Here is a 22,910-nt window from a genome sequence, read left to right as displayed (position 1 = left end):
GACACATCCCAAGTGGGGTGGAGCGGGGGTTGTTTAAAAGGATTCCGCAGTGGAGAAGCAAAGCACATCCATCTCATTCTATTATGCAATCTACATTTCAGCGCCCACTAATCTCCGGAATAACCAGACCCGGTAAACAGACTTGCAGAATGGGCCTGGATAGGTCTCTGATCCAAAAAGATGCGCATTTCAACGATCTGCAGATCCGACTCATCACGACCTTCCAAATCGAGAATGTTGAACTCTCGGACTCGGACTGCGAACTGGTCAGGGTCCTCTTTGAATGTTGTTTCCGAAGTCGCTTCGAACATAACCGTGCGCTTCATTTGGATGTTCCCAGCTAGCGGGGCATAGAGCTGTCCCTTTTGTGCGGCCTCTTCGTTTGGAGCGGTCCTGTTGTACGATGTTTGAACAGGACCTATGTCCCTCCCAAGGTCTATATCCCATGCGAGATGGACATGATGGTGGAATTTGCAGATGTGATGGCTGCGTACTTCCATAAGAGGGACTGCTTGGCTTGCGGCTGTTGGTGGATCGCTGCCGATGAGGATGGGAGCGCTGGGAGTGAAGAAAGGGCTAATGGGGTTTTCGGCGGGAGTGAGGGAGTCTAGCGCTGGTAGGAATCTTTGGAGGAATTTCAGACCTGGCGAGGCTGTGGTAGGGATGGCCTCGTAGGAGCCGTGGTGGATCGAGACGGTGCCTTCCATGCTGCATCTACTACGAGAGAAACACTTTTAGATCTAAATATGTTCCAACTGGTTTCAATCGCTGGTTGTATGTCATTGCGACGTAATATTGTTATTGAAGTAGTTACATCATGAGGCTGGTGATCAACAAATCGTGGGTGTCCATAGGTAGCATTAAATTAGTATTGCCAATGTAGACGGCGGATCTATGAAGTACTATATCAGGTTAGTTTTGCCGTTTTAAATTTAGCGCCTTACTACGTCGTCACGTAACCTCCCTTCAATGCTCCCAATATGAAAGGCCCGTCTTCGCCGCTCGTCCTCCGCCTCTCTCACTTGCTTCACTTGTCACCCATTCCAGATGCAAGTTCGGGCACGCCAGTCAGTCGCAGGCTTCTACCTCATCTATGCTGCGAAAAAAAAAATTTTTTTTACTTGACGCCGTGATATTTACTGTATCCGGCGGCACTCTTTGATATATATTTAGTTCCGGTCAAATTGTATTAAATCAAAAAAGGAAGTGGCAGCTTAAGGACTGCGCGGAATCAAATCCATGCCCCTCTAATTCTTTAAGCAAAGCATGTCACCCTTCATAAAGTTGCTTGACTTCAGGGTATTATCAAATCTGAGTCTTCCGTTTCTACATTTGGCGATGACATCTAGTTCAGCAACCATACGAATTCTCTAAATGACAAGGATATCATTGAGGCGGATGCCAACCAACAGTCAAGTGTACCACCCGAGACCTGATCAGTTCTGCATCCATTATGTCGACGGTAACACTACCACTCACTTCACGACTGTCAAGTATAAGCCACCTCACAAGCTTCCCGTCGTAACCCTTCGGACGGGGCTTCGACTAATAGACTTATAGAAGGATATGGCCAAACCGAATAAAATTCCCACGAGTAAGGAAGCGAAGTTGAGGTACAATGCAAAGCGCCTCGTCTGTTACGCTATTGTCTAAAAGTATCGTGTGATAATCTAGGAAGGGCTTGAGTTCTTCAACGGGACTGATTAAGACTAATTTGGTTCCCCCTGGCTCCATATCTAGTGGCTCAGAGTTCAGCACGACATAAGCAGTTCTCTGACAACATACAAGACGCAATCTGTGCCTACTAGAAACAGGAAGGTTTTGGTAGTAGGAGTGTGTTCGTATGAAATTTCATAACTAAGTCTTACTACCTCAGTAAGAGGGCGAATAGAATAGAATAGAGAGTAGATGAGCGAAAGGAATGCGCTCCCGAGTGATGTGTGACGGCTGCGAAGAACACCACGCGGCACAAAGCGCAGAGCTTTATTCCGGGATGTGTAGCTAGCTGTCTGCCTCTAGATGTCATTTATTTAGATAGGCACGACATCAATCCAGAAGCGAGTGTCGTCGGTCTGGTACTTGTCGTCACTCTCGATCTGCTGTTGAATCCATGTCACACCATTGATGTACGCTGTCGATAAAGTCAGTAAAAAGGTCGTGAATTAGGGGATCATGTCAGATGAAACCCACTTTGGATATCAGCTGTGCCCGGGTTATTAACACCTGATTCTCCATTGCGGTGACCACTGAACCAAGTTTCATATCCGAAGTGCTTCTCGCCGTCGTGGCGAGCCTGGATGTCCTTTTTTAGGTCCGAACTAGCACTCGAGTATTAGCTTGATACACCTCGGCTTATCGGCTATACCAAAACTTACTTGAGAATAGCACCATTGGAGACCTCGGCTACGCTCTGACCAAGGAATTCGGATGCAGAGTTTCTCAGCATATACCAGTTCTGCTTGAACACGCCGAAGTTTGTGCCATCGCCTGACTTTCCATCGCCTATAAGTGGATGTTAGCACCACTACTAGTTTTGCTGGCTAACTCTTGGTCATACCATAAGTGTAGTCCGTGGTCATGGTGTTGCTAGTAGTTGTAAGCTAGGTTATTAGGAACGGATACCAAACAAGTAGACTCACGTCTCCAGCATGGCAATGGCCATATCACGAGTGTTGCCACCAGCATCCAAGATCGCCTTCTTGCGATCCCCGATCCCAGGACTGGAATAGCTGCCTCGATCGGCCGCGGAAACTACCGCAGTCATCAGAGCCAAAGAGCCAAAAAGAGAGAGAAGCTGCATCTTTTATCAAGTCAAAGAAGAATCAATTATTTGTTGGTCAATTTGGTTGGTAGGTTTGTGATGCTCTGAAAACTTCGAGACAAACAGCTTCCTTTTATAATGGTAATTTGATACTACAGACACTATTCATAATTCAATACCTAAGATAATAGGACCATCTGATAGAATTGCAGTACCCTTCTCCCGTGTGAAAATTGGAAAGGATCATCTTCCTCATGTCTCACGTTATGGTATACGAAGGATACAAAACAACCCCCCCACTGTTTGTTCTGTGCGCATCTTTCAACATCAAACTGATATAGTTTTAGATACAACAATAGTCTACAACAATAGCCTCGGACTTCCACTAACAGCCCAAAGGAGACGAGCATACTCTCACAATTGAAAAGGGAAGTAGCTAACAAGAAGAGTCAAAGATGGACTTAGGACGTTTATCAGACCATATAAATAAGTAATATGGCATAAGGATAAGGCGTTAGACAAATGATATCATTTGGAATTGTTTTCTTTGGTTGGTAATGCATTGTAGATCTTCTCTTCAATGGCCCATTGGTGGCACTCTAGCGGAGTCTCTTCCGAACTACATTACCTATTTCAATCGGACTTCCGCCTGCTGTTAGCTCAAGTAAGAAATTCGACTGAATAGACAGAGGCCACAGTGTGAAATTACCGGCCAGTCAACATTGCAGGTGATGTATACAGATTGTTAAAATAGCGGGTTTTATCATTTCAGTGTCATATATCACTGAGCCATACCATACATTTGTTGTACCGCTAGATATCTAGTAGCTTCGAATATCCGTATTATTTATTATTGTATAACTATTTTAATATTAGCAATAGTATAAGAGATTGATATCTCATTGGTCAGATTAGGTATATGATCCAACGGAAAGGCGTTGCATTAGCCATTAGCGTATAACCCAACTAGGGACTAGGGATATAAATAGCAGAACTGAGAAAATGAATACGGGTGGGTCTACCTACCAATACCGGCCGAGCAGCGGCTTGAACCTCAGTAATTGCACGTACAGTCATGTTTCATCAAAATTTAAACCCCAGTACCTTTGCAAGGTCCGAGACTCACTTATTTCCTGCCGGTAGAACGTTGATAATATTCAAAACCAAATGTTTTAGCTCGCGTATACGCCCGGAACGAGTCTAGGGTAATATAGAGATGGAACTAGAGAGGTAAAAAAAAGAGAGAGAAAAGAGGTGGTAACCTCTCCTGAGCCCTAGTAGGAATAGGTAGGCGATATAAAAGCGGTCAATGGTGGAAGTATTGGGGTTTAAATATTAATGAAACACCACTGTAGCTCCTGTATCTGCCATCTGCCATCTGCCATTCATGCCATACATTTGTCGTACAGTCAGATTTCTGTCAGGTTGTGCAAAAGCACGCTGCGGCGAAAAGCCACACCACATAAGCATCTTCATAGCCCCACACCCGGTATGCCGAATACAACTTTGCAGACGTATTTCACCACCTTAGTTCAACCTCCCCATGCCATTAATTCGCTCTTGATTTTCTAAAAGCTAAACGTATTAAAAGGGTAGAGCCTTATTAGCTACTTAGACTTCTAAGAATGAAAGGAGAAATGGTGGATCTTTTTTCTTTATTAAAAGCGTAGAACTATTCTTGAAAAATTATGGTCAAGTAGGTGTGTGCCCGTGAATTATGACTAGGGCTAATCGGAAGTGGATAATCGCCGTACAAGTTTGTAACGGAGGACCTTCCGTCTTCCTTTTGGAAAAGTATGCAAGCGAAACAATAGACATTAACCTATGTTTTTAATGCCGCATGATGTTTCATCTTAAGCATCTCTCATTTAGGTATCCCGGTTATCATAGGGCCGAGTTGGTTTTCAAGTGACATCTCGAACAGTGAATCCACTCTGTTATAACAAGAAGATTGCTTGTTACTCTACTCTGTAGGCTAAGAGGTATTTGGTGCCTCCTAGGAGGCCATGGCTATATAAAGCAGATGGCCCTCCCAGGCTTCACTCTTGCTTCGTGCATACATTCATTCTTTTTCATTCAAACTTCTAGCCTTGTGCTTGATATTCATTCTTTTACCTCTATTCGATCACATTCTTCGCTCTCTCAGGCTCGATATTCTGTTTCACACTTCACAATGAAGTTTGCTCAAATTATTCTGGCTGCCAGCGCCGCAACCATGGCCTGCGCATACCCCACCAAGCAGAGCGCTGATGTCCAGAAGCGTGCCAATGGATTTACTTGGTTCGGCGTGAGCGAGTCCGGTGCCGAATTCGGTAATAACATTCCCGGTACTCTGGGAAGTGATTACGCCTGGCCCGATACTTCCCAGGTTAAGATCTTGAGAGATCAGGGCATGAATGTCTTCCGTGTGCCCTTCTTGATGGAGCGTATGATGCCTACTAGCCTTACCGGCCCCCTGGATGCCACTTACCTGGCCGGCCTTACCTCTGTACGTGATGTGTCTATCCTGGCTATTGATCCTCCTAAGTTCTAACAATTCCGCTTGGTAGACTGTCAAGTTCATTACCGATAGCGGTGCATACGCCGTTATCGACCCCCACAATTACGGAAGATAGTAAGTGCACTAAAACCAGAATTACCTATCCTTGTTAGATACTAATGGTCTATATATAGCCATGGCAATATCATCACCTCAACTTCCGATTTCGGGGCCTTCTGGAAGGCCCTTGCTACCAAGTTCGCCTCTAACGATAAGGTTATCTTCGACACTAGTAAGCGATCACCCCGTGGTAAATCTCATGCCATTGTTCTTGCACTAATATTATCCCCCTAGACAACGAGTACCACGACATCGACCAGACCATCGTCCTAAAAATGAACCAGGCCGCTATTAATGCTATCCGTGCCGCTGGCGCTACTAGCCAGTATATCTTCGTCGAAGGTAACGGCTATACTGGCGCCTGGTCCTGGACCACTAACAACGACAACCTGAAGGCCCTTACCGACTCCGAGGATAAGATCGTCTACGAGATGCACCAGTACCTTGATAGCGACAGCTCCGGCACCTCCGAGTCCTGCGTCAGTGCCACTATCGGTAAGGAGCGTCTCCAGTCTGCCACCACCTGGTTGCGGGACAACAAGAAGAAGGGTTTCCTCGGCGAGTTCGCCGGTGGTGTCAATGCCAACTGCGAGGCCGCCGTCAAAGGCATGCTCTCCTACATGTCCGAGAACACTGACGTCTGGACGGGCGCCGAGTGGTGGGCTGCCGGACCCAAGTGGGGATCTTACATGTTCAGCGTGGAGCCTAGCACCGGCCCTGCTTACTCTACCTACCTTCCTATCCTCAAGAAGTACTTCGTCTCTTCTTAATCCAGCTCTACCAAGACTACCGCCACTGACAGATCTGCTGCCAATCCTTTCACTGAAGTACCTTCTGCCTGCACCTGTGCTAGTCCCTTACGGGGCCCATTGCTATGTAGGAGTGCGGTGTCCTCAATTGAATTGATTGCACGTTGCGAGCTTGGGACCGCCTGCATTTAGATAAACCCCCACTGCCACCAGTGTGTCAATCAACAGTTGATCTCGGGTTGAGAAGCTGAGAGGGGGGTTTGATTGATGGGTAGTTTGGCGTGTACGCTTTTTTCAGGGTTGACTGTTATCTGCACCGTTACTTCACTTTTTCTTTCTTCTTGATTTAACTCGATTATATTATGTACTTTCAGTACCAATATCTTACAAGCATTTTGTGTTTTCCCATCAAGGCTTGATGTAGTTGTAGAACCGATCTCTAACTGTCGAGCACCATGGATTTTCTTCGAATTTTTATTTGACAGGCTGTGTGCAGACACACAATCCGCAGAGACTGCTTCGCCTCAAGCTTAGCAACTTTCAGTGCTAGAGATAATAATGTGATGGTATTTCAGATAGACAATGGGCATGCGCGACCTTTGAATACCTACGAAGGATGGATTTCCGTTTATAAAACCGGGGCATTTGTATAATCCCGGCTGGTTGTAAATAGCATTTACGATATTCGAGAAGTCTGGCGGTCTCTGACAGAAATCTGGCCGTATGACAATGTATGGTATGGGATGGCAGATCTATGTCTATATAATTGATGAGCTTTTATGGGGTACTTTAATACTAACGTATTTCGCAAGTGAGCTGCGCAGCCCCAAACACATAGTAAATGCGATGCTATATTTCAACGACCAACGTTTTTGTTTAGTTTTATTACTTCCCAATAGCAATTGATAGCGATTTTTATTACCATATATCAATTTTGAATAAATCAAGAACTTGCATTATTATGGTATCGAAAAATACATCGCTGAACTTTAAAATATATATAACTATATCTCGGTCACTAATTTATTAAATTCCCCTAAACTCTAACAAGTGGCTAGGTATCATATAAAAGGCATTAGGCTACAAGGAAAAGCTCATATAGACAACCACAACCGTTGTTGTATTATCATGTTGTCATTTATCGCTTTTACTATGTGTTTTGGGCTGCGCAGCTCGCTTGTGAAACACATTATTCCTTGACTATAGTTTATAGGCAGTCTAAATATTGCTAGGCGGGTGTAGAATAGTGTGCTATAGGGCAGTAGGTGGTCAAGGGGCGGCTGGACGTCCAAAGTTATGTGGGGAAAGGCAACCGTTTCTGGCCTCACAAGCGGTCATTTTCGGCGTCAATCCCACAGGTCTTCATATTTTAGTTGCAAAATCTGGTACAGATGAACAACGCAGTCCTATGGCGGATCTGGTGGAATTTTGCACAGTGGTTTGGTTGAACCACATAGTATATTGTACAGGCAGCAGGAATTGATAGCAAGGTCGGTCGGATCTCGCGCTAGGATGCAAGGATCGATGGGCATTAGATTTTTGATGCGCCGAAAGAGCTGCGCAAATGTTTCGTTGCGTGAGCGAAATGAAATCAAGGGATTCCGATTCCAACGGGCGGGATTATGGGTTGTTGTCATTTTTTTTTTTTTTTTTGGCAGACTTGAGGCGATTCTCCTTTAAGTAGATGAAGCAGCAAAATTGCGTCCATTACTCCTGAAAATCTGCGCCACCTCTGATAAGCAGAAAGCCAATTGAGATAGTGAACAACCAAAGCCTGATAGGTTGTGCTCGTGAGGATTATTTAGACCGTTGGTCCAAGTGATAGAAAGATTCAGAATCACCAGTCTGGTCTCAAGATGGATGCATGCTGTCGTCGGTCGACCGGGTAGATGGACGAATTCTGCGCTCAGAACTGGGCAAACTCTCCATAGATAACGTATTCCACCCTCTTCGTCCCCCCGGTTGCAATTCCCGCGGGGCCGCATGAGTGATATCAGATGTAATCTGGGAAGGATCCACGAAGCCAGGATATTCTTCGTGTTCGGACGAAGTGGGTTGCGATCGATGAGTTTGCACAAGGTCGACTAGCTTTCCAAGCACACCGAACTCGAGCTTCAACTTGATACTGTAGACCATGGCCTTCAACGTGGTCTGCAGCGAGTAAAGTCCAATGTACTCCACAAGGAGTAAACAAATATCAAGCAATATGATGACAAAATTGATGGTCAGCAACTCATACATAATTCTGGATCGTCGTCGGTCCTTGTCTGGCATCATTCTGAGCAGCTTCACGGTTTCGACGATGTAAATTCCCGAGATGACCATCTCTTGGGCACAGAACCAGGCCAATTGCATTCGCTCCATGACATTATATCCGCGAATCATGGACGGTTTTCCGATGTACGTGGCAGAGAAAGTAAGAACGGTCGTTGGGATCAAGAGAATGATCGCGTCGATGATAATCAGCCAAAGAACAAATCGAAGCACCTTATTGTTATTGACCACCAAATGAAGACGAGAGTATAGGACCAGCGATTGGCCTGGGACCATGACGTAGAAGCCAATAGTGGAGAGACTCAAAGAGAACCATAATGGAGCTAGAATAAAAAATCCCAGCAGGTAGCCAACGGCGTGAGGGACTACTCCGAGGATTACCGAGAGCAGAAGCGTCCAAAAGTAAAGTCCTCGGTAATGAGTAAAGGTCAAAAATAACAATATTAACAATTCAATAGCGTTGTATAATGCGATGGAGGTGAAAACAATCATCAATGTCCGCACTGCCACATTATTGTCACGGTAGCCATGCATCCCGTCGGGAGATTGCGATAGGTTTGTCATGGTGACTTAACTAGCCTGGCTGGGATATATATTCAATGTTGGTATTGGAATGACCGTAGAGAGGATATTTCATGCCCCGCTTAGTGAGAATCCCGGTACACTTTGCTTGAATTGTACGAGCTCCGTAGCCATGATAGTTGTGCTAGTCCGAGCAAGTCATTTGCGCCAATGGAGGTATGTTGATCCAAAGGTATCGAGATTTGGGGCTCGCTAATCGGACAAAGATGGGGGGGGTTTCGGGAGTGGATTGAGATCGGTGAGAGGATCCGATCGCAAGTTCGTTTGCCGAAGAATGCGGATGTAACTTTGGAGGAGATTCTGAGGACGATGATGAGGTCAAGGTCTCAAGGCAGGGAGTAAAGCCAAGTAAACGTTCAACAATGCAATTATATTGTACAGTGAGAATGGTTGAGTCAAGGAGAAAAGAAAAGTCCAGGGCTATCCCCGGCTTATTTGCCTCCATGCCAAGCTAAGCCGAGAAAGGGAACCCTTGGAACCGCCACACGTGAACTTCGCACCAATTTTTTTTATTTTTTTTTACTGTTATTTCCAATTTTAGAGGGAATAACAATGAGATCTACACTAATAAAATCGGATGATCTTTCTCCATTCAGATTTCAACTTTTTATCCCCGTATAGTCTAACTTTCAGATGGCTAGACCGGTAATGGCTTCTGGCTAAGTGGCTGAAGTGGTTACAGTCCCAATGTACAACCTGCAACCGTCTATATGTTCCAATATACTTCCACTTCTTTGTAAAATAAACAAAAGATGCTCGGGTGTCTCAATTACCGAGGGTGAATCTTCACGGTTTTGCCCGGGGCAGTGGGGAATATGTTCTCACATATAATTGGCCAGTTCTGCTGCGGAGAATCCAGACCCAAAATAACTTGGGGAACCGTGCGTTCGCGTTCGTCCGTGGTCTCGTGACCATGACTTCCCAAGCCATATCCCTTTTGAATCGGCATGGAAAATATGTCCCAACATATATGCATATGTTGTACTTTTTGTGCGTCTTTGGCCCGTGCCCAAGATCTCCCCGTTACAGATCTGGGCGCACAGGCCATACAGATGGCTCGCTTCGTCTTCACAAGCGACTAGTCACTCCAGAGCATACCATGATAGCCGTGGTAAGGAACCAAGGGGAATGATGGCGGCAGCCGAACAATAGTGCTATTACAACCTGAAACATGCATCCATAGATATTTTTGACCTGTCATCTTTCTGCACTACACTCAGCTCTAGAGAGAGACCTCCTAGCTTTAGAAAATTGATATCCTGCACTAGTCTTCTCTGGTCGCACTGTGGACCCCCTATCCGCTTGGATCTTATTGTTTTCAATTTTCAGATTCCTCGCGACACTATCGAGAATATTTCAACGAAGTGGAACCGGAAATTGCCTGTTGTGAGCAAAAGTCTTAAGGTACAAGACTCTATGAGAGCCAACATTGTAGATTTGATCCTGGTGAGTACCACTCGAGCCATGGGGTGTGAAAAAAAGAGCGACTTTCAGATATATCCTCTTATGGATACTAGCCTTGCCCTGGCGTGCCACTAATAACTTAGGCTCAATTTTTATCCATCCTTCACCATGTGATCTACATGCGCAGTCCCTGCAACTTTGGCTTGATTAACCAGCCTCCTTGGCTTCAATGGTCCATTCAGCCCTGTCATGAATAAATATATGCAGTATTCTGTGAATATTATTGCAGGCAAATCAATGCGATCCCTCTACCACGCGTCATGGATCCCTAGTGGGGGGTACATTTCCGGATGACCCCACCTATCATTGGATCCCTACGTGTCTGCATGCAGCCTGTCGTTTTCAGTGTATTGGCTTACTGTCAATGTACTGGGGAAAGAGGGGTATTCAGCTGGTGGGGGACATGTCCCACATAGACAAAGAAATACTTAGTTATACACTTAACGTGCCCCTGCAAGATCTTCGCAAATTGCGTGTGACGCTATAAGACTGCGTTCAACATGGAACCTACAAAAAGCAAATATGACTTTGTCATCGTAGGAGGTAATAATACACCACACACGCATGTGTCTCTTGTGCTCATCACTTAAATAGGTGGTCCAGCTGGTTGTGCCCTGGCTGCGGGGCTCGCCAAATCAGCCCAAAGACCTCAAGTCCTACTTCTTGAAGCAGGTGGACGCAATGACGATAGAGCTTTGCGAGTGGACGGAAAGCGCTGGACGACATTCATGGAAGGGAGCATGAATTGGGGTTACAAGACCACACCTCAGGAACATTGCAATGGGCGAGAGCTCGACTACTCGCGTGGAAAGGGTCTGGGAGGTGGTTCAGCAATCAACTTCGGGGTCTACGCTGTAGGCGCGCGGGACGACTACAATGAGTGGGCATCTGGGGTGGACGACGATACCTTTGGATGGAAGGAAATGCAAACCCGCTTCAAGAATTTGGAGACTTTCAATGGTGGTGTTGCACTATCGAAGGATCAGAAGTATGCCAATCCGGTTGCTTCCGACCACGGAAATTCGGGTGCCCTGCGCATCGGGTATGCAGAGGATTGGGAAAGGGACTTGTCGCTCTCGCTGGATGCATTTGAAGCGGCTGGGCATAAGCTCAACTTGGATCACAACTCGGGTAATCCCCTCGGCATGGCTGCCACTATCAACTCCGCTAGCAAGGGAAAGCGTACCGCGGCTGTTGACTTGCTTTCGAGTGCTCCTGATAATCTTGTAGTTGTCACAAACAACTCAGTACAGCGGATCTTGTTACAGGGCAAAAAGGCAGTTGGAGTAGAGACTCAGGGCCAGCAGTGTATGTCTCATTCTGAACTTTTACCATTCACCTCATCTGACGTAGATTACAGACTTCGCTTCTCGGGATGTGATTCTCTCTGCAGGTGCACTCGACACCCCAAAGATTCTAATGCATTCTGGAATCGGACCAACCGCAGACCTTGAGAAGTTCAACATTCCAGTAGTCAATCATCTCCCCGCTATTGGTCAAGGTCTCCGAGACCACTACTTTGTTCCTCTCATCCTTGCCCGTAACCCCGAAACAAACGACCGCAATTCGTTCTTCCAACACCCCGCCGCCATGGAAGCTGCAATGAAACAGTGGGAAGACAATAACACCGGCCTGTGGACCCGGTACGGCTGCCAGATCGGCAGTGGTTGGTTCAAATCAGACCGCATCACCTCCTCACCCGAATTCAAAGCACTTCCAGCATCCGTACAGGAATTTATGAACCGCGAAACCATCCCCCACTACGAGATGATCACCCACCTTCCCATCCATTTCATGTTGCCCGATATGTTCAAAGACTACAGCTATGTTGGTCTCGCGGCATTCATGATGAACGAACAATCTCGCGGCGAAGTGCGCCTGCAGTCTTCCGACCCTGGTGTCCCGCTGCTGTTCAACCCGCGCTTCCTCGAGGATCCCTTCGATCGTCGCGCATGTATCGAGATCTACCGACACCTACTGGAAGTTAGTAGACACGAGTCCTTTGCGAAGGATACCGTCTCCACGCTTATCGGGCCCGCGTCTGATTCCGACGAGGACATCCTCCAGTTCTGGAAGGATTTCCTCTCTTCTAGCTGGCACATGACTGGTACCGTCAAGATGGGCAAGGCCGATGCTAGTGACGCCGCCGTTGACACACACTTCCGCGTGCGGGGAATGGAGAACCTCCGCGTTGCTGATATGAGTGTTGTTCCTGTTCTCACTAACAACCACACGCAGGCTACAGCTTATGTGACTGGTGTTACTTGTGCTGATGTCCTTATCAAGGAATATGGTCTTGATGAAAGTAAATGATAAATAGTTTATCGTAATATTAGTAAGTCAAGATTGTTCAATAATCTCGAATTGGCCACGATTCAAATCTAGCGTACTTCGGCGATCCTCAGGTAGATGAGAATGACAATCGTTTCCAGCATATTGTTCAGTCTGAACGCCGTTGAGGTAGCAAAATATGATAGTGACTATATATTGCATGCGGCCAATGCTATTGCATTCTCACTCTCCGTCATATCAAAGATTTATTTCTCAACCTATGCTGCCGAATAAAGTTTTATTATTTATTTGTTTCATTACACAGATCCCCGGGATCATGTATAAGTAGACAACTTCACTCGAAGTGACCCGACTTTGCTTTAGCCTGTGAGAACGGACATGTAGCCACACCTCTCGCTTTGATTACCTCAATGTCGGATCTCATCTCCTCCGCCCCATGTTCCTTCTGTGGCTCCGGCCCGATCGTCATCAAGTCGTATCCTCCTGGTTGATATCGGTCTCCTCGCGACCCGGGCACCTTCCCTCCCAGTGCTCTAACCAGGAATGCGCCGAGTCCCCATTTTGACCAGAAAGTTGGTTGGACGTACCATGGCTGCAGGGTTTTTCTTTCGAAATTATATAGACGCGTTACTTGGTTTGGTGTGTCTTGCACAAGTTTAATAGCACTGGATGAAGACCGTGGAAGTGCAAGATATCGGAGAAATACTTTTCTTGCTTCTCGGATAAATGCTAGTAGGAACCAGAGGACTGGGCCAGGGGATTCAAGACTGTACACGTTAGCAAAGGAAGGGACAGGGCTTTCATAGTTAAAAGAGAAGCAAAACTTACCAAAGGCTCGTTCTCATGACATCGTCCAAGTCATTACCCAGCATCTTTCGCACAGTCGTTCTTATGAACCCAGGGAGTGACGACAATGCTGAATCAACGTAGACTCGAACGTATTGATCGTTCGTTGCCGTGGGCTTTGCCACTTCTTCCTCATACCGGACTGTCCACTCCATCAATTCAATCGCAAAGTGCACACCATTTTTCCATCCGTCACTTTTTGAAGGAAGCGCATCGAAAGGGATTCCCATGTCTTCTCCCAGGTTCTTGTGAAAGATACCGAGAGCACATTTTTCAACGTCGGTAAGCTTGCGCCATTCTTCTCTTTCAACGACAGTCACGATCTCGGCAAGACCATCACCCAGAGTATGGAGGAGATCATTATCCGTTATTTTGTTAGCACGACGGTAACGAGCATGGCTAGCAAACCCCTGGGTCAGCCAAAAGAACAACATACTTATGTTCACCCTGAAGTAAAAACAAGATAAGTTCAGGGGTGCATCCAACATACAGATAATTCATTCTAGCCACGGCTGTTGTATAACGATCAGAATCCCGAGGTTTGGACTGCACTTCTCGCAAGAGGATTTCCGTATCAACAGCGCGCTTCCCGGAATTTCGCTTGTTGTTTTGGCCTGTAACAGCGAAGAGCTTGGACATAGTCGGGATACCTCCAGCCTAGAACAATAATTGAGTTTAGTGGCATTCCCTATGGTGCTGTGGAACCGAACACAATTTTATCGTACCTTCAATAGAGCAATTTTGCGAGCTTTAGAAAACGCATGTGGAAATTCGAGCTCTTGCAACTGGTTCAATATATCATGCGCTTCTTTGACCGTCATTTCTGACAAGTCTTTCTTGCCAGGAGCGAATGGGGCCTCAATCTTCGCCATGCGGCGGTATCGAAGAAGTCCAACCAATGTTATATAGCTGATGAAGGTAATGGCAATCGTCAACCGATATTTGCTCCATAATGTACAGAGTAAGCCAGTGGCGTCCAACATTCCGTCAACGGAAATTTGAAGAGTTCGTTCTGTGTCACAACATGGTAAGCATTCAGCACAAAATTGAGGTCTCGCAGTTGCCGACTTGCCGTCTGAAGCTTGTATCTGTGAGTTATGTGAGGCTTATAAAGTCCCTTGCTTTGCGATTCTAGATGAAGAAATGTCTTAAGATGGTAGAGGATATTTAAGATATATTATACGTGGTAAGAACAATTCTACTTGCCGAGGCTCATGGTCAAGTGGATCACTAACCCAAAAAAAACCCATGGTGAGATTTAGAAATGTGAGATATTAATGGACACCATATTGTTGGGCATGCAATTCCCAACCGTTGGAAACTTCTGATGGGACCTCGGAGGTTGATCACGGTGATAATGTAATCAATTCGGGCTCCGGCCAGACATAGGTGAGCAAGGTTGGGTCCTAGCTGCATACCTATGTATTCAAAGCGAATGAACTAAGTACCATCATTTGCTATGCGCTCATTGCCAACTCAAGCATAGGATGGATGCGACTAATAAATTGCATTGGACATCGTGTCTCTAGTTTCTAAGTATCTCGCCAATCCCCATCTTTGGACGAGATATATTAATTGTCACCTTAAGATACCTTTCGCATCAAGGCTGAGCGAAAGGCAGTTTCAACATCGAATCGTCGGAAACCGGGTGCTCGTCCTAAGATAGCCACCCCGCGAAGGAGTGCTAGCATTCTTTTTTTAGAAACAGACTTCAACATGATATCAGTGCGAAAGCTCACCTCTCAAGAATGATTCAAGGTCGAGTACGTAACATTCTGGTGGTCGAGGTGATGCCGAGACTATCACATGTGTACTGTGAGTTCAAGTCTTGCTAGTAAATGAGAGCAACTTACCAGTAGTCTGGGTTTCGGAAGATGATATATATTGGGTTTCCAATAAACCAGGTTCAAGCTCAGATTGACCAGGACTCGGTGCTAAATTATGCACTGTGGGAAACAAACCAGGTCCGTCCAAGTCCACACCTTTCTCTCTAAGATATCCTTCCACGTCGCGACAATCAAACCACTGCCCACCAAACCCACAAAGCTCAAGATTACTCTGAGCCTGTTGGGCAGAATTCGGGTCACCTGGAATTGCGGGCATGGGCAGAGTACCGAGTATTCTTCGAGGGAGCCTCATCTTCGGTGGGTAGATAAAATTCCCTTTTTCATCTTTCGTCGCATAATGTGTTCCAGCTCCCCCAATACAATAAAATGGTAGTGTAGAAATCTCCAATGAACCGCCTCGTTCAGAAGTAACCAGGTCCCTAAAGTAAGGGTACATCTTTGCCCTATCCTTAAAACAGGGGACGAGTCTAAATACTCGGAAGACTTCAAGCGGATCAGAGCGTGGATCACTAAATATTCGAAAGGCATGTTCTAGACCAGATCGTTTGAGTCTTCGAGTGAACGAACTTTCCAGGAATGAATATGAATCGGGAACATTGGCTCCACCAAATCGGTCGATAGATTGCACAGTGGGTTGATCATAATCTAATCTCCTCTGTTCCTGTATGACAAGTGGGGATGGACAAAGAACCATCTCTCTGATCTCTTGATGCGGGCTGACCTCGGTTTCCGGGGGCGTTTCAATGCATGTGGAGCTTCGTTCGGCAATAGAGTACTGACCAGAAATAGCATCATTGGTGAAATGTTCATCATACTGGATGTTCCGGGATGGCTGTGGAATGGACTTTTTGGAAGTTTCTCTTGATGAAATGTCGTTGACACTCTGAACAACGTCCTCGGATGAACAAGTAAGAAGACTCAGGATACTGTCAAAATCCCTGAGAAGTTCGCAATGAGTGTCTTCTAGGCTAGACTGGAGAGTGACCCTGTAGTCTGCAAGCGAATTTCTGATTTCCTTCATCCTATTTTCGAGGAAGGCAACTTGTTTCTGGTATTGTTGAAGAGTTGCTTCTTTCTTCAATCTATAGGTTTTCTGAGCACGGCGGATTTGACTTCGCCGATCCTGTGCGGGGAATCAGAATGTATCTTCTCCACTGTTTCTCATTGATCTCGTGGAGACTAATTACCTCAGATAGTATAGCTTCTCCGGGTGCATCGAGCCTGCGCCTACCCGCGCTCCTTGGTGGACGCTTTTGAGGCTTGGTTGTCGAGTCTGACATGTTGATCTATCCCATATAGGTGCGCCCTAGATCGAGCCAAACGAGATTTTATCCTTAGTCTCAAAAATATTTGTATGGGCAAGCGTTGAGCAATGATGTGGGCATATTCTCGGTCTCTATGCGTGAAAAGCCCCGGTGGCGAAGTGCTGATAATGTAATCCGCCTCGGTCCCCACAATATACTATGGATAGTTGAGTAGTTGGGATGGATACACCAATTGGGTCAGTATGTTGGGCCGGTTCAATGAAATACCCAATGTCTCTCTCTAATTGTTGATTGAATATTCAAAAAGAAAAATTTAACCACCACGACGGATAACGGAGAGTCCCATTCTTTTTTCCTCCCGAGGTATTTCCGATGCGACGTGACATTTTGAAGTACTTAGTCACGCCAGTAGAACATGTTCAGACTATGCAGTCGTAGTATCTAAATCATGCGGTTAAGAAAAGCTTAGTCTCTATCAAGCTATGCCGTATACAACAGACGTATAGTTATAAAGTGATAGGCACAACAGGTACATAGTGTAGTGGGGAAATAGGCTCCCCACTACGCATTTGCCCCTGCTGCTTCTTCTTTTGCCATATGTTGTTATGTAAGCATTGATATTACAAGTAGCAGATAGATACAGATTGAGAATACACACTCCTACACCTCTCTGAATCCACTTCCAGGGCAGTGCACCTGGGTTCCTTTATGCGCAAGGTCGGGCATGAAGCTGAGTTACGAGTGCTGAATCGACCCGTATGCCGTAGAGCATACAGCCTTGAGCGTTCCCCTCTTCAATAGGTAAGTCGAAGCGCTTGGCTTCAAAGGACTGCCTCAGATAGCTTTATTTCAAAGGGTTAATTTAGACAATGACTGAAACACCGAATAGTACTACGATACCGCGATTTACAGCCCATCTAAACCCGCTAGCACGAAGCACCTCAAAAGTCTCAGATCGGACTAGATTTACTCAGCGAGCTTGGCACTGGGCAATACCGTAAAGTCCTCATAAAAGCAGTGGGATAGGGACCGTCCACCAAGCAGCGAAAGCCCACTGAGTACTATATGTCCACAGTTTGTGATTAGCCCAGTTGAGCAAATAAACAGATGGATTGAGTTGAAGATTGAGTTGAAGTATGAGACAGAACGAGGTAATAATAAACTCCCCCCTCAATCTACCACAATGGAGGTAAGAAAACTCAAAACACCACCGAATCACGAAGCCGAAATCAAGAGTATGGAATCACTCACTGCGCCACACACCATTACGCAAAGGGGGGACATGACATAATAGTAAAGACAAAAGGCACAGGAGATCCAGAAGAACACGCGAGATAGAACAAATGGTAAGTGTCGTCAAAACATAACGTAACACCGAAGCTGAATAAGGAGCGAGGAAAAAAAAGACACAGACGCGGGTATCGAAAGGTGATCGCAAAACGTTGGCAATCAATATGGTGATGAAAATGGCATGGCGATTAGTTGACCATGGGAAGACCGTGCGAAACCTCCTGCTTGTTCACACCATCATTTCCATCCTGGTTATCATCCGTGCGCACCCGCTTATTCTGCTGGAAGCTGTTGTTGTTGAGGAAGGTGGCGTCATCTGGGTGCTTACGCATGCCAAGTGTGGCAGCAGCGATGCGATTCAGAGAGTTCATGTCATCAGAGACAGAACTGGGGTGCTGTCCCTGGGGACCAGGGGTGGGCACTGAGCCTGAGGGGCTGGAGTTCTGGACTCCGGCAGAGGCAAGCGCCATCTCAGTGGTGCGAGGCTGGCTCAAATCGATGTTGGCAGGCAGCTCGGGGACTTCACCCTGGGCTTCGAGGAGACGAGATTGCAAGTTGATAATGTATTCGCGCAGCTGGTAATTCTCGCCAACCAGGGACTTAACCTGGTCCTTGAGGGGGTCGATATTCTTCACCTCTTCCTCGAGCTTGCGGATGTAGGTTTCCTTGCGCTGGCGGAATGCGCGCTTTTATGGTGATCAGTGAAGGACTGCGTGTAAGGTATCAAAAGGACATACCTGAGCAGCACGGTTCTGGGCAGCGCGCTTGGAAGTGGACAGCTCACGCTTTCCGTAGCTCTTGGAGCCACCGTCAGATGGGGGAGAACCCTGGGGTTGGGTGGGAGTTTGGGGCGCGCCGAGCATGGCACCCGAGATGGCGGGGTCAATGTTTGGCTGGTCACGGGGGCTAGTATTGTTGGGCTGCAAGTGCTGTTGCTGGCCCGGAGCACCCTGGGGGCGACCACCGAGGTGGTGCTGAGCAGCTAGAAGCTGGTCATGAAGGACTATAGAATCATGTTAGCAATGAGGAACAATCACGTGCGACGCGCACCCTAGTTTGCCCAAGTGAGATGAGAGGAGATGGGGGTATGGTAGATTTCAGGCCCGAAATCCACGGATCCACGAATCCCTCAGATGTAATGGCTCTAAACTACAATCACGTACCCTGATCCGCGTGATCCTATAGTGAAATGTTAGTATGGACCATAGGCAATAACAGAATGAATGATATAGATGACGCGGCAAAGCTCGAGACACACACGACGCGTCGTGGAGACATCGAGTCTCGTTCCCGACAACGCGACATAAGCGTCGCGACATCCAAGGTATCGAGGAATACTCGTCATGGGACTTTTATAGGTCTGATGACAAACACGCGTTCAAGATGATCTGCTTACCTGAGCAGAAGTCTGCATGCTTGGATGCGGCGCTGGCGCCAGTGCAGGCTGCATTGATTTAGGATAAAGGGGATTGGTGATGAAATTGAGCAGTGACTTTGCACGGCACTCTTAGGTCGACAACAATTGAGAGCAAAGACAGCTGCTTTGCTGATATCAAAATACAGTTAAAATGAGGTAAGCAGTTACAGATCCGATGCTGTAAGCAGGTTGATGGCGGGCCTGAAGGAGAAGGAGGATTACTTAAGGATTCTGAGTCAGAGGATTTGGGGCGATCGTCGATGGATTTATGTAAGGTGTTGGTAAGCGAAGTGTTTGCATTAGGCAAGCGGTGAACGGGATATTGGGCTTCTACCCCGGAGTTTATCTCTGTACTTTTTGCTATAAAACTGGCTGGTTACTATATTTACAGGCTGTGATTGGGCTTAACCACAATTTCATGATGGCTCGTCATATCCCTCCAATCGAATTAAGTCGTCGTACCCGTGAACATGTTCAAGAGGAGGCTCATTGCTGACTACGTCCCGCCCGCATCCGGCCTCGGAACGCGTTTACCTATTCCCGACCGTGTCAGCATGACCTCATTATCACCGCTTATCCCGACAGCGCCGCCTGAGGCACAAAACGAACTAAACAATCATTCGATTGAATTGGGACAACTCAAAGCGTGAATCAAACCAATATCGGTGACTATTATCTACCTAGACATCGCGTAGCAAGTTTAAACTTCTACAATATCGTAATCTCGTATCCACCCCCCAAAAAGCACTGTCAGCCTCTTACATCCCCGAGACCCTGCCCCTACATCCTAGCTCTGCACAACTCTGAAGCACTATTGTTGCTTCTTGGCATTGCCACTGGTAGGCTGTGCCTGTATAATCCCAGCTCCGATCTTCACTGACTCCGTCCAGCCTCGCTGGTGCATCCAGAAACGCGTTGCCGGGTCTGCACCATGCAAGGAGGCGCGCCGAGCATCATCTTCAAGAGAGGTGCGTGAGATATCAGTTAACTGGGCCACAGACGTGATTTCGTCCTCGTCTTTTTCCTCATCCGCCTCGGCATTGGTTGTCGACTCAAGATAGCGCTTGCGCATGAGGTAACGCTCAGCGCGCTCCTTGCGGGAATTGGGAGGCTCAATTCTGGCCATACCAGCCCGCACAGCATACCGCACAATAAGATACAGGTGTTCCGAGAAGAAGATTGTCAAAAGTAGAGCCCAGCCTTTGATATCTGTCGGCTCGCCATTGGGCCCGTGCTGTGAGTTTCCGCTGAACATGTAGACCAGCGAAGCGCTGGTGATACTTCCGACCCAGGAGAGGAATCCCAGACTATCGAGCCAGGGTCCAATCGTGTCAGTCCGCAGTGGCACAGGTCTGCGGAACTCCATGCAGATCTTGAAGAAGTCTGATCGCAACTCGACCCAGTTGTTCACGAAGAAGGAGAGGGGAACAAGCGGCCATGTGGGTGAGAAAAGGGCCAAGTATCCAAATTGAATACACATCTCACGTAGATCATCAGTCACATCGTACTCAGAAAGCTCAAGCTCGTTACGCACACGAGTGAGGAACTGCACTTCCTCGGCCGGATCATCGAAGGACACGACCGGTCTTTCGGGCGATTCTTTGTCGCCATTTCGGTCAAGCTTACCATTGCGCTCCTTGTTGTACTTTTTATATTTACGGAGTGCATGCTGTTTGATATAGGGCACGATGGTCTCCATGGCGAAGCCAACGATCTGGGCTGTGACAGTGAAGTAAACAACCTGGTTTCGCAGGCGAGCTGGGTCGATTTGGAAATGCGATCGCTTTGAGATGGCATGCTCCTTTGACACGAAAGGCCGGACTGTCAAGCGGAAGACATCGAGGTAGGGGACAATTCGACTGGCAAATGGCACGTAGACAAAGGCCGTCAGGAAAATTGGCAAATAAGAAGTGATGAAGTTGATAACAAAGACCTTCTGGGTCAATGCAGCATCGTACGCATCATTTGTCTCATGGTTCTCGTAGTCATTAAGCTTCGTTGCGATGGACGTCAAAATGGCGCTCATGGTTGGCACAAGCGCCGATACAAGAATGGTTGGGATGAAGATCTGAAGGGTAAGCTTTAGTACCAAGGGATAGGAAGGATCAGCATACCAAGTATGTTTTCAAGGGACCATTGTAGAGCTCCGAGATGAAGATCTCAATGGCAAAGCAAGTCGCAATAATAGCACCCAAAGCAATTGCTGCAACCAATGCGAACGGGATTTGAAGTAGCTGCCGTTGCATGCGCTTAGTTGCTGGGAAGACACCGTGCATCTCACCAGTACCTTCATCGCAGACCTCCTTTTCTGCCTTGAACTCTCGTCGCTTGGTCCGAACAGCTGAGACGTTCTTAGTCTGCCACCTGCAGCTCAAATCAACCTCCTGGCGCTTCCAGTATTCCACAAAGATAATACACCAAAGGCAATTGACGATAGTATAAATAATCGAATATCCGCCCAGCAGGAACCAACAAGAGAATCCAAAGACAGCCGGGAAAATCAAAAATCGGAAGTACGACTGCAAGAATGCGAAGTAAAATCCAACCTGCCGTCTATGTTAGCCTGACCAAAAAACAACAACCACTGCTACACATACACTTTCTCCAAACTTGTTCCGGATCTGATCCAAGTCATCATCGGAAAGGAAAGTTTTCGAGCTCCAGTCTCTTATCCACTTTTTATTCGTATCAACATCATGAAGGGGGAATATAGCAGTGACGTTCTTCCATTCGCCATGGTTGGGGGTGATAGCGGCGCCGCCCTCTTCCTTGGGAAGTGTAATCATCTGGTTGATCACCCGCAGGCGCTCAGCCTCGGTCTGGGGCTCAATCGAATTGGAAGGTGTAGGCTCAGCATTGCGAATTCCATATAGCCAGTCGCGTACTCTGGAAACACAAAATCAAAATTAGAACATTGGCATATAACGATCACCCATCATCACTCACCGCGACCGATAGACTGCCCGTTTCAGCCGCTTTTCCAAAGCTTTCACAAAGACGAGCAAAGACGACTCATCACCTTGTCGCACCTCGACCTGAAGACCAACCTGGGCCAGTGCTTGGAGCAGTTTTTCTAGCTGCTCAATGGCCTGCGATCGGTCTGAAATTGTTAGAATGTGCCCCCCCGCCACATCCTAGAGCTCTTTTTTACTCACCCACATCTCCGAAGCTGTAACGGATAACATAGTCCACATGGAGATTATACTCCTGGACATGATCTGGAATTGTCGCCATCACTGGGAGTGTTGAAAGAGGAAAGAAAGTGGAACAGGCAAATCGAGGTGATCTGCGGGTCAATGCCGTCACCTGGCGCTAAAGTGCTTGGTTACGGGCAAAGCCATCTGCATTACGACGCAACTTGGACGCTTGTTTTATCAACGTTCAATTACATTAATGACGTGGGTTTGAAATCTTTGTATATGAATATAGTTCATTTTCATTTCAAATATATATAATATATATATATATAACATCGAGCCATATGCAGCTGTGACCATAACTAGCTATTTCCTAAACATACATGT

At 46.8% G+C, this 22,910-nt stretch overlaps 9 protein-coding genes across 9 annotated transcripts; 3 read left to right on the top strand and 6 right to left on the bottom strand.

Moving 5' to 3' along the window:
- Positions 1-107: 107 nt before the first annotated feature.
- Positions 108-707, bottom strand: N7537_001631 (uncharacterized protein; the record flags this gene model as incomplete). The annotated part of the gene is made up of 1 exon (XM_056892689.1): positions 108-707. One exon carries the CDS (start codon positions 705-707, stop codon positions 108-110), a length of 600 nt encoding a protein of 199 aa, XP_056757684.1.
- Positions 708-2,030: 1,323 nt separating this feature from the next.
- N7537_001630 (uncharacterized protein) lies at positions 2,031-2,800 on the bottom strand (the record flags this gene model as incomplete). The annotated part of the gene is made up of 5 exons (XM_056892688.1): positions 2,031-2,131; positions 2,191-2,318; positions 2,376-2,502; positions 2,558-2,586; positions 2,640-2,800. The coding sequence occupies 5 exons, from the start codon at positions 2,798-2,800 to the stop codon at positions 2,031-2,033; spliced, it is 546 nt and encodes a 181-aa protein (XP_056757683.1).
- Positions 2,801-4,934: 2,134 nt separating this feature from the next.
- Positions 4,935-6,130, top strand: N7537_001629 (glycoside hydrolase family 5 protein; the record flags this gene model as incomplete). The annotated part of the gene is made up of 4 exons (XM_056892687.1): positions 4,935-5,249; positions 5,311-5,375; positions 5,435-5,532; positions 5,595-6,130. The coding sequence occupies 4 exons, from the start codon at positions 4,935-4,937 to the stop codon at positions 6,128-6,130; spliced, it is 1,014 nt and encodes a 337-aa protein (XP_056757682.1).
- Positions 6,131-7,960: 1,830 nt separating this feature from the next.
- N7537_001628 (uncharacterized protein) lies at positions 7,961-8,947 on the bottom strand (the record flags this gene model as incomplete). The annotated part of the gene is made up of 1 exon (XM_056892686.1): positions 7,961-8,947. One exon carries the CDS (start codon positions 8,945-8,947, stop codon positions 7,961-7,963), a length of 987 nt encoding a protein of 328 aa, XP_056757681.1.
- A 1,982-nt stretch (positions 8,948-10,929) lies between these two features.
- Positions 10,930-12,742, top strand: N7537_001627 (GMC family oxidoreductase; the record flags this gene model as incomplete). Its single annotated transcript, XM_056892685.1, has 3 exons — positions 10,930-10,972; positions 11,024-11,737; positions 11,790-12,742. The coding sequence occupies 3 exons, from the start codon at positions 10,930-10,932 to the stop codon at positions 12,740-12,742; spliced, it is 1,710 nt and encodes a 569-aa protein (XP_056757680.1).
- Positions 12,743-13,055: 313 nt separating this feature from the next.
- On the bottom strand, positions 13,056-16,694 carry N7537_001626 (bZIP transcription factor; the record flags this gene model as incomplete). Its single annotated transcript, XM_056892684.1, has 6 exons — positions 13,056-13,488; positions 13,550-13,966; positions 14,058-14,224; positions 14,293-14,642; positions 15,421-16,537; positions 16,602-16,694. 6 exons carry the CDS (start codon positions 16,692-16,694, stop codon positions 13,056-13,058), a joined length of 2,577 nt encoding a protein of 858 aa, XP_056757679.1.
- Positions 16,695-18,157: 1,463 nt separating this feature from the next.
- Positions 18,158-19,419, bottom strand: N7537_001625 (BZIP transcription factor; the record flags this gene model as incomplete). Its single annotated transcript, XM_056892683.1, has 4 exons — positions 18,158-18,655; positions 18,707-18,972; positions 19,133-19,148; positions 19,366-19,419. 4 exons carry the CDS (start codon positions 19,417-19,419, stop codon positions 18,158-18,160), a joined length of 834 nt encoding a protein of 277 aa, XP_056757678.1.
- A 437-nt stretch (positions 19,420-19,856) lies between these two features.
- N7537_001624 (uncharacterized protein) lies at positions 19,857-20,036 on the top strand (the record flags this gene model as incomplete). The annotated part of the gene is made up of 1 exon (XM_056892682.1): positions 19,857-20,036. The coding sequence occupies one exon, from the start codon at positions 19,857-19,859 to the stop codon at positions 20,034-20,036; it is 180 nt and encodes a 59-aa protein (XP_056757677.1).
- A 161-nt stretch (positions 20,037-20,197) lies between these two features.
- On the bottom strand, positions 20,198-22,620 carry N7537_001623 (anoctamin family protein; the record flags this gene model as incomplete). The annotated part of the gene is made up of 5 exons (XM_056892681.1): positions 20,198-21,454; positions 21,501-21,932; positions 21,984-22,272; positions 22,333-22,486; positions 22,542-22,620. 5 exons carry the CDS (start codon positions 22,618-22,620, stop codon positions 20,198-20,200), a joined length of 2,211 nt encoding a protein of 736 aa, XP_056757676.1.
- Positions 22,621-22,910: the final 290 nt, after the last annotated feature.

The sequence above is a fragment of the Penicillium hordei genome, assembly GCF_028827395.1.
Source record: "Penicillium hordei strain IBT 12815 chromosome Unknown utg000001l_segment0_segment0, whole genome shotgun sequence".
NCBI lineage: Eukaryota > Fungi > Ascomycota > Eurotiomycetes > Eurotiales > Aspergillaceae > Penicillium > Penicillium hordei.
Note: the sequence above shows the minus strand (reverse complement) of the source record. Positions and strands in the feature narration are given on the sequence as shown.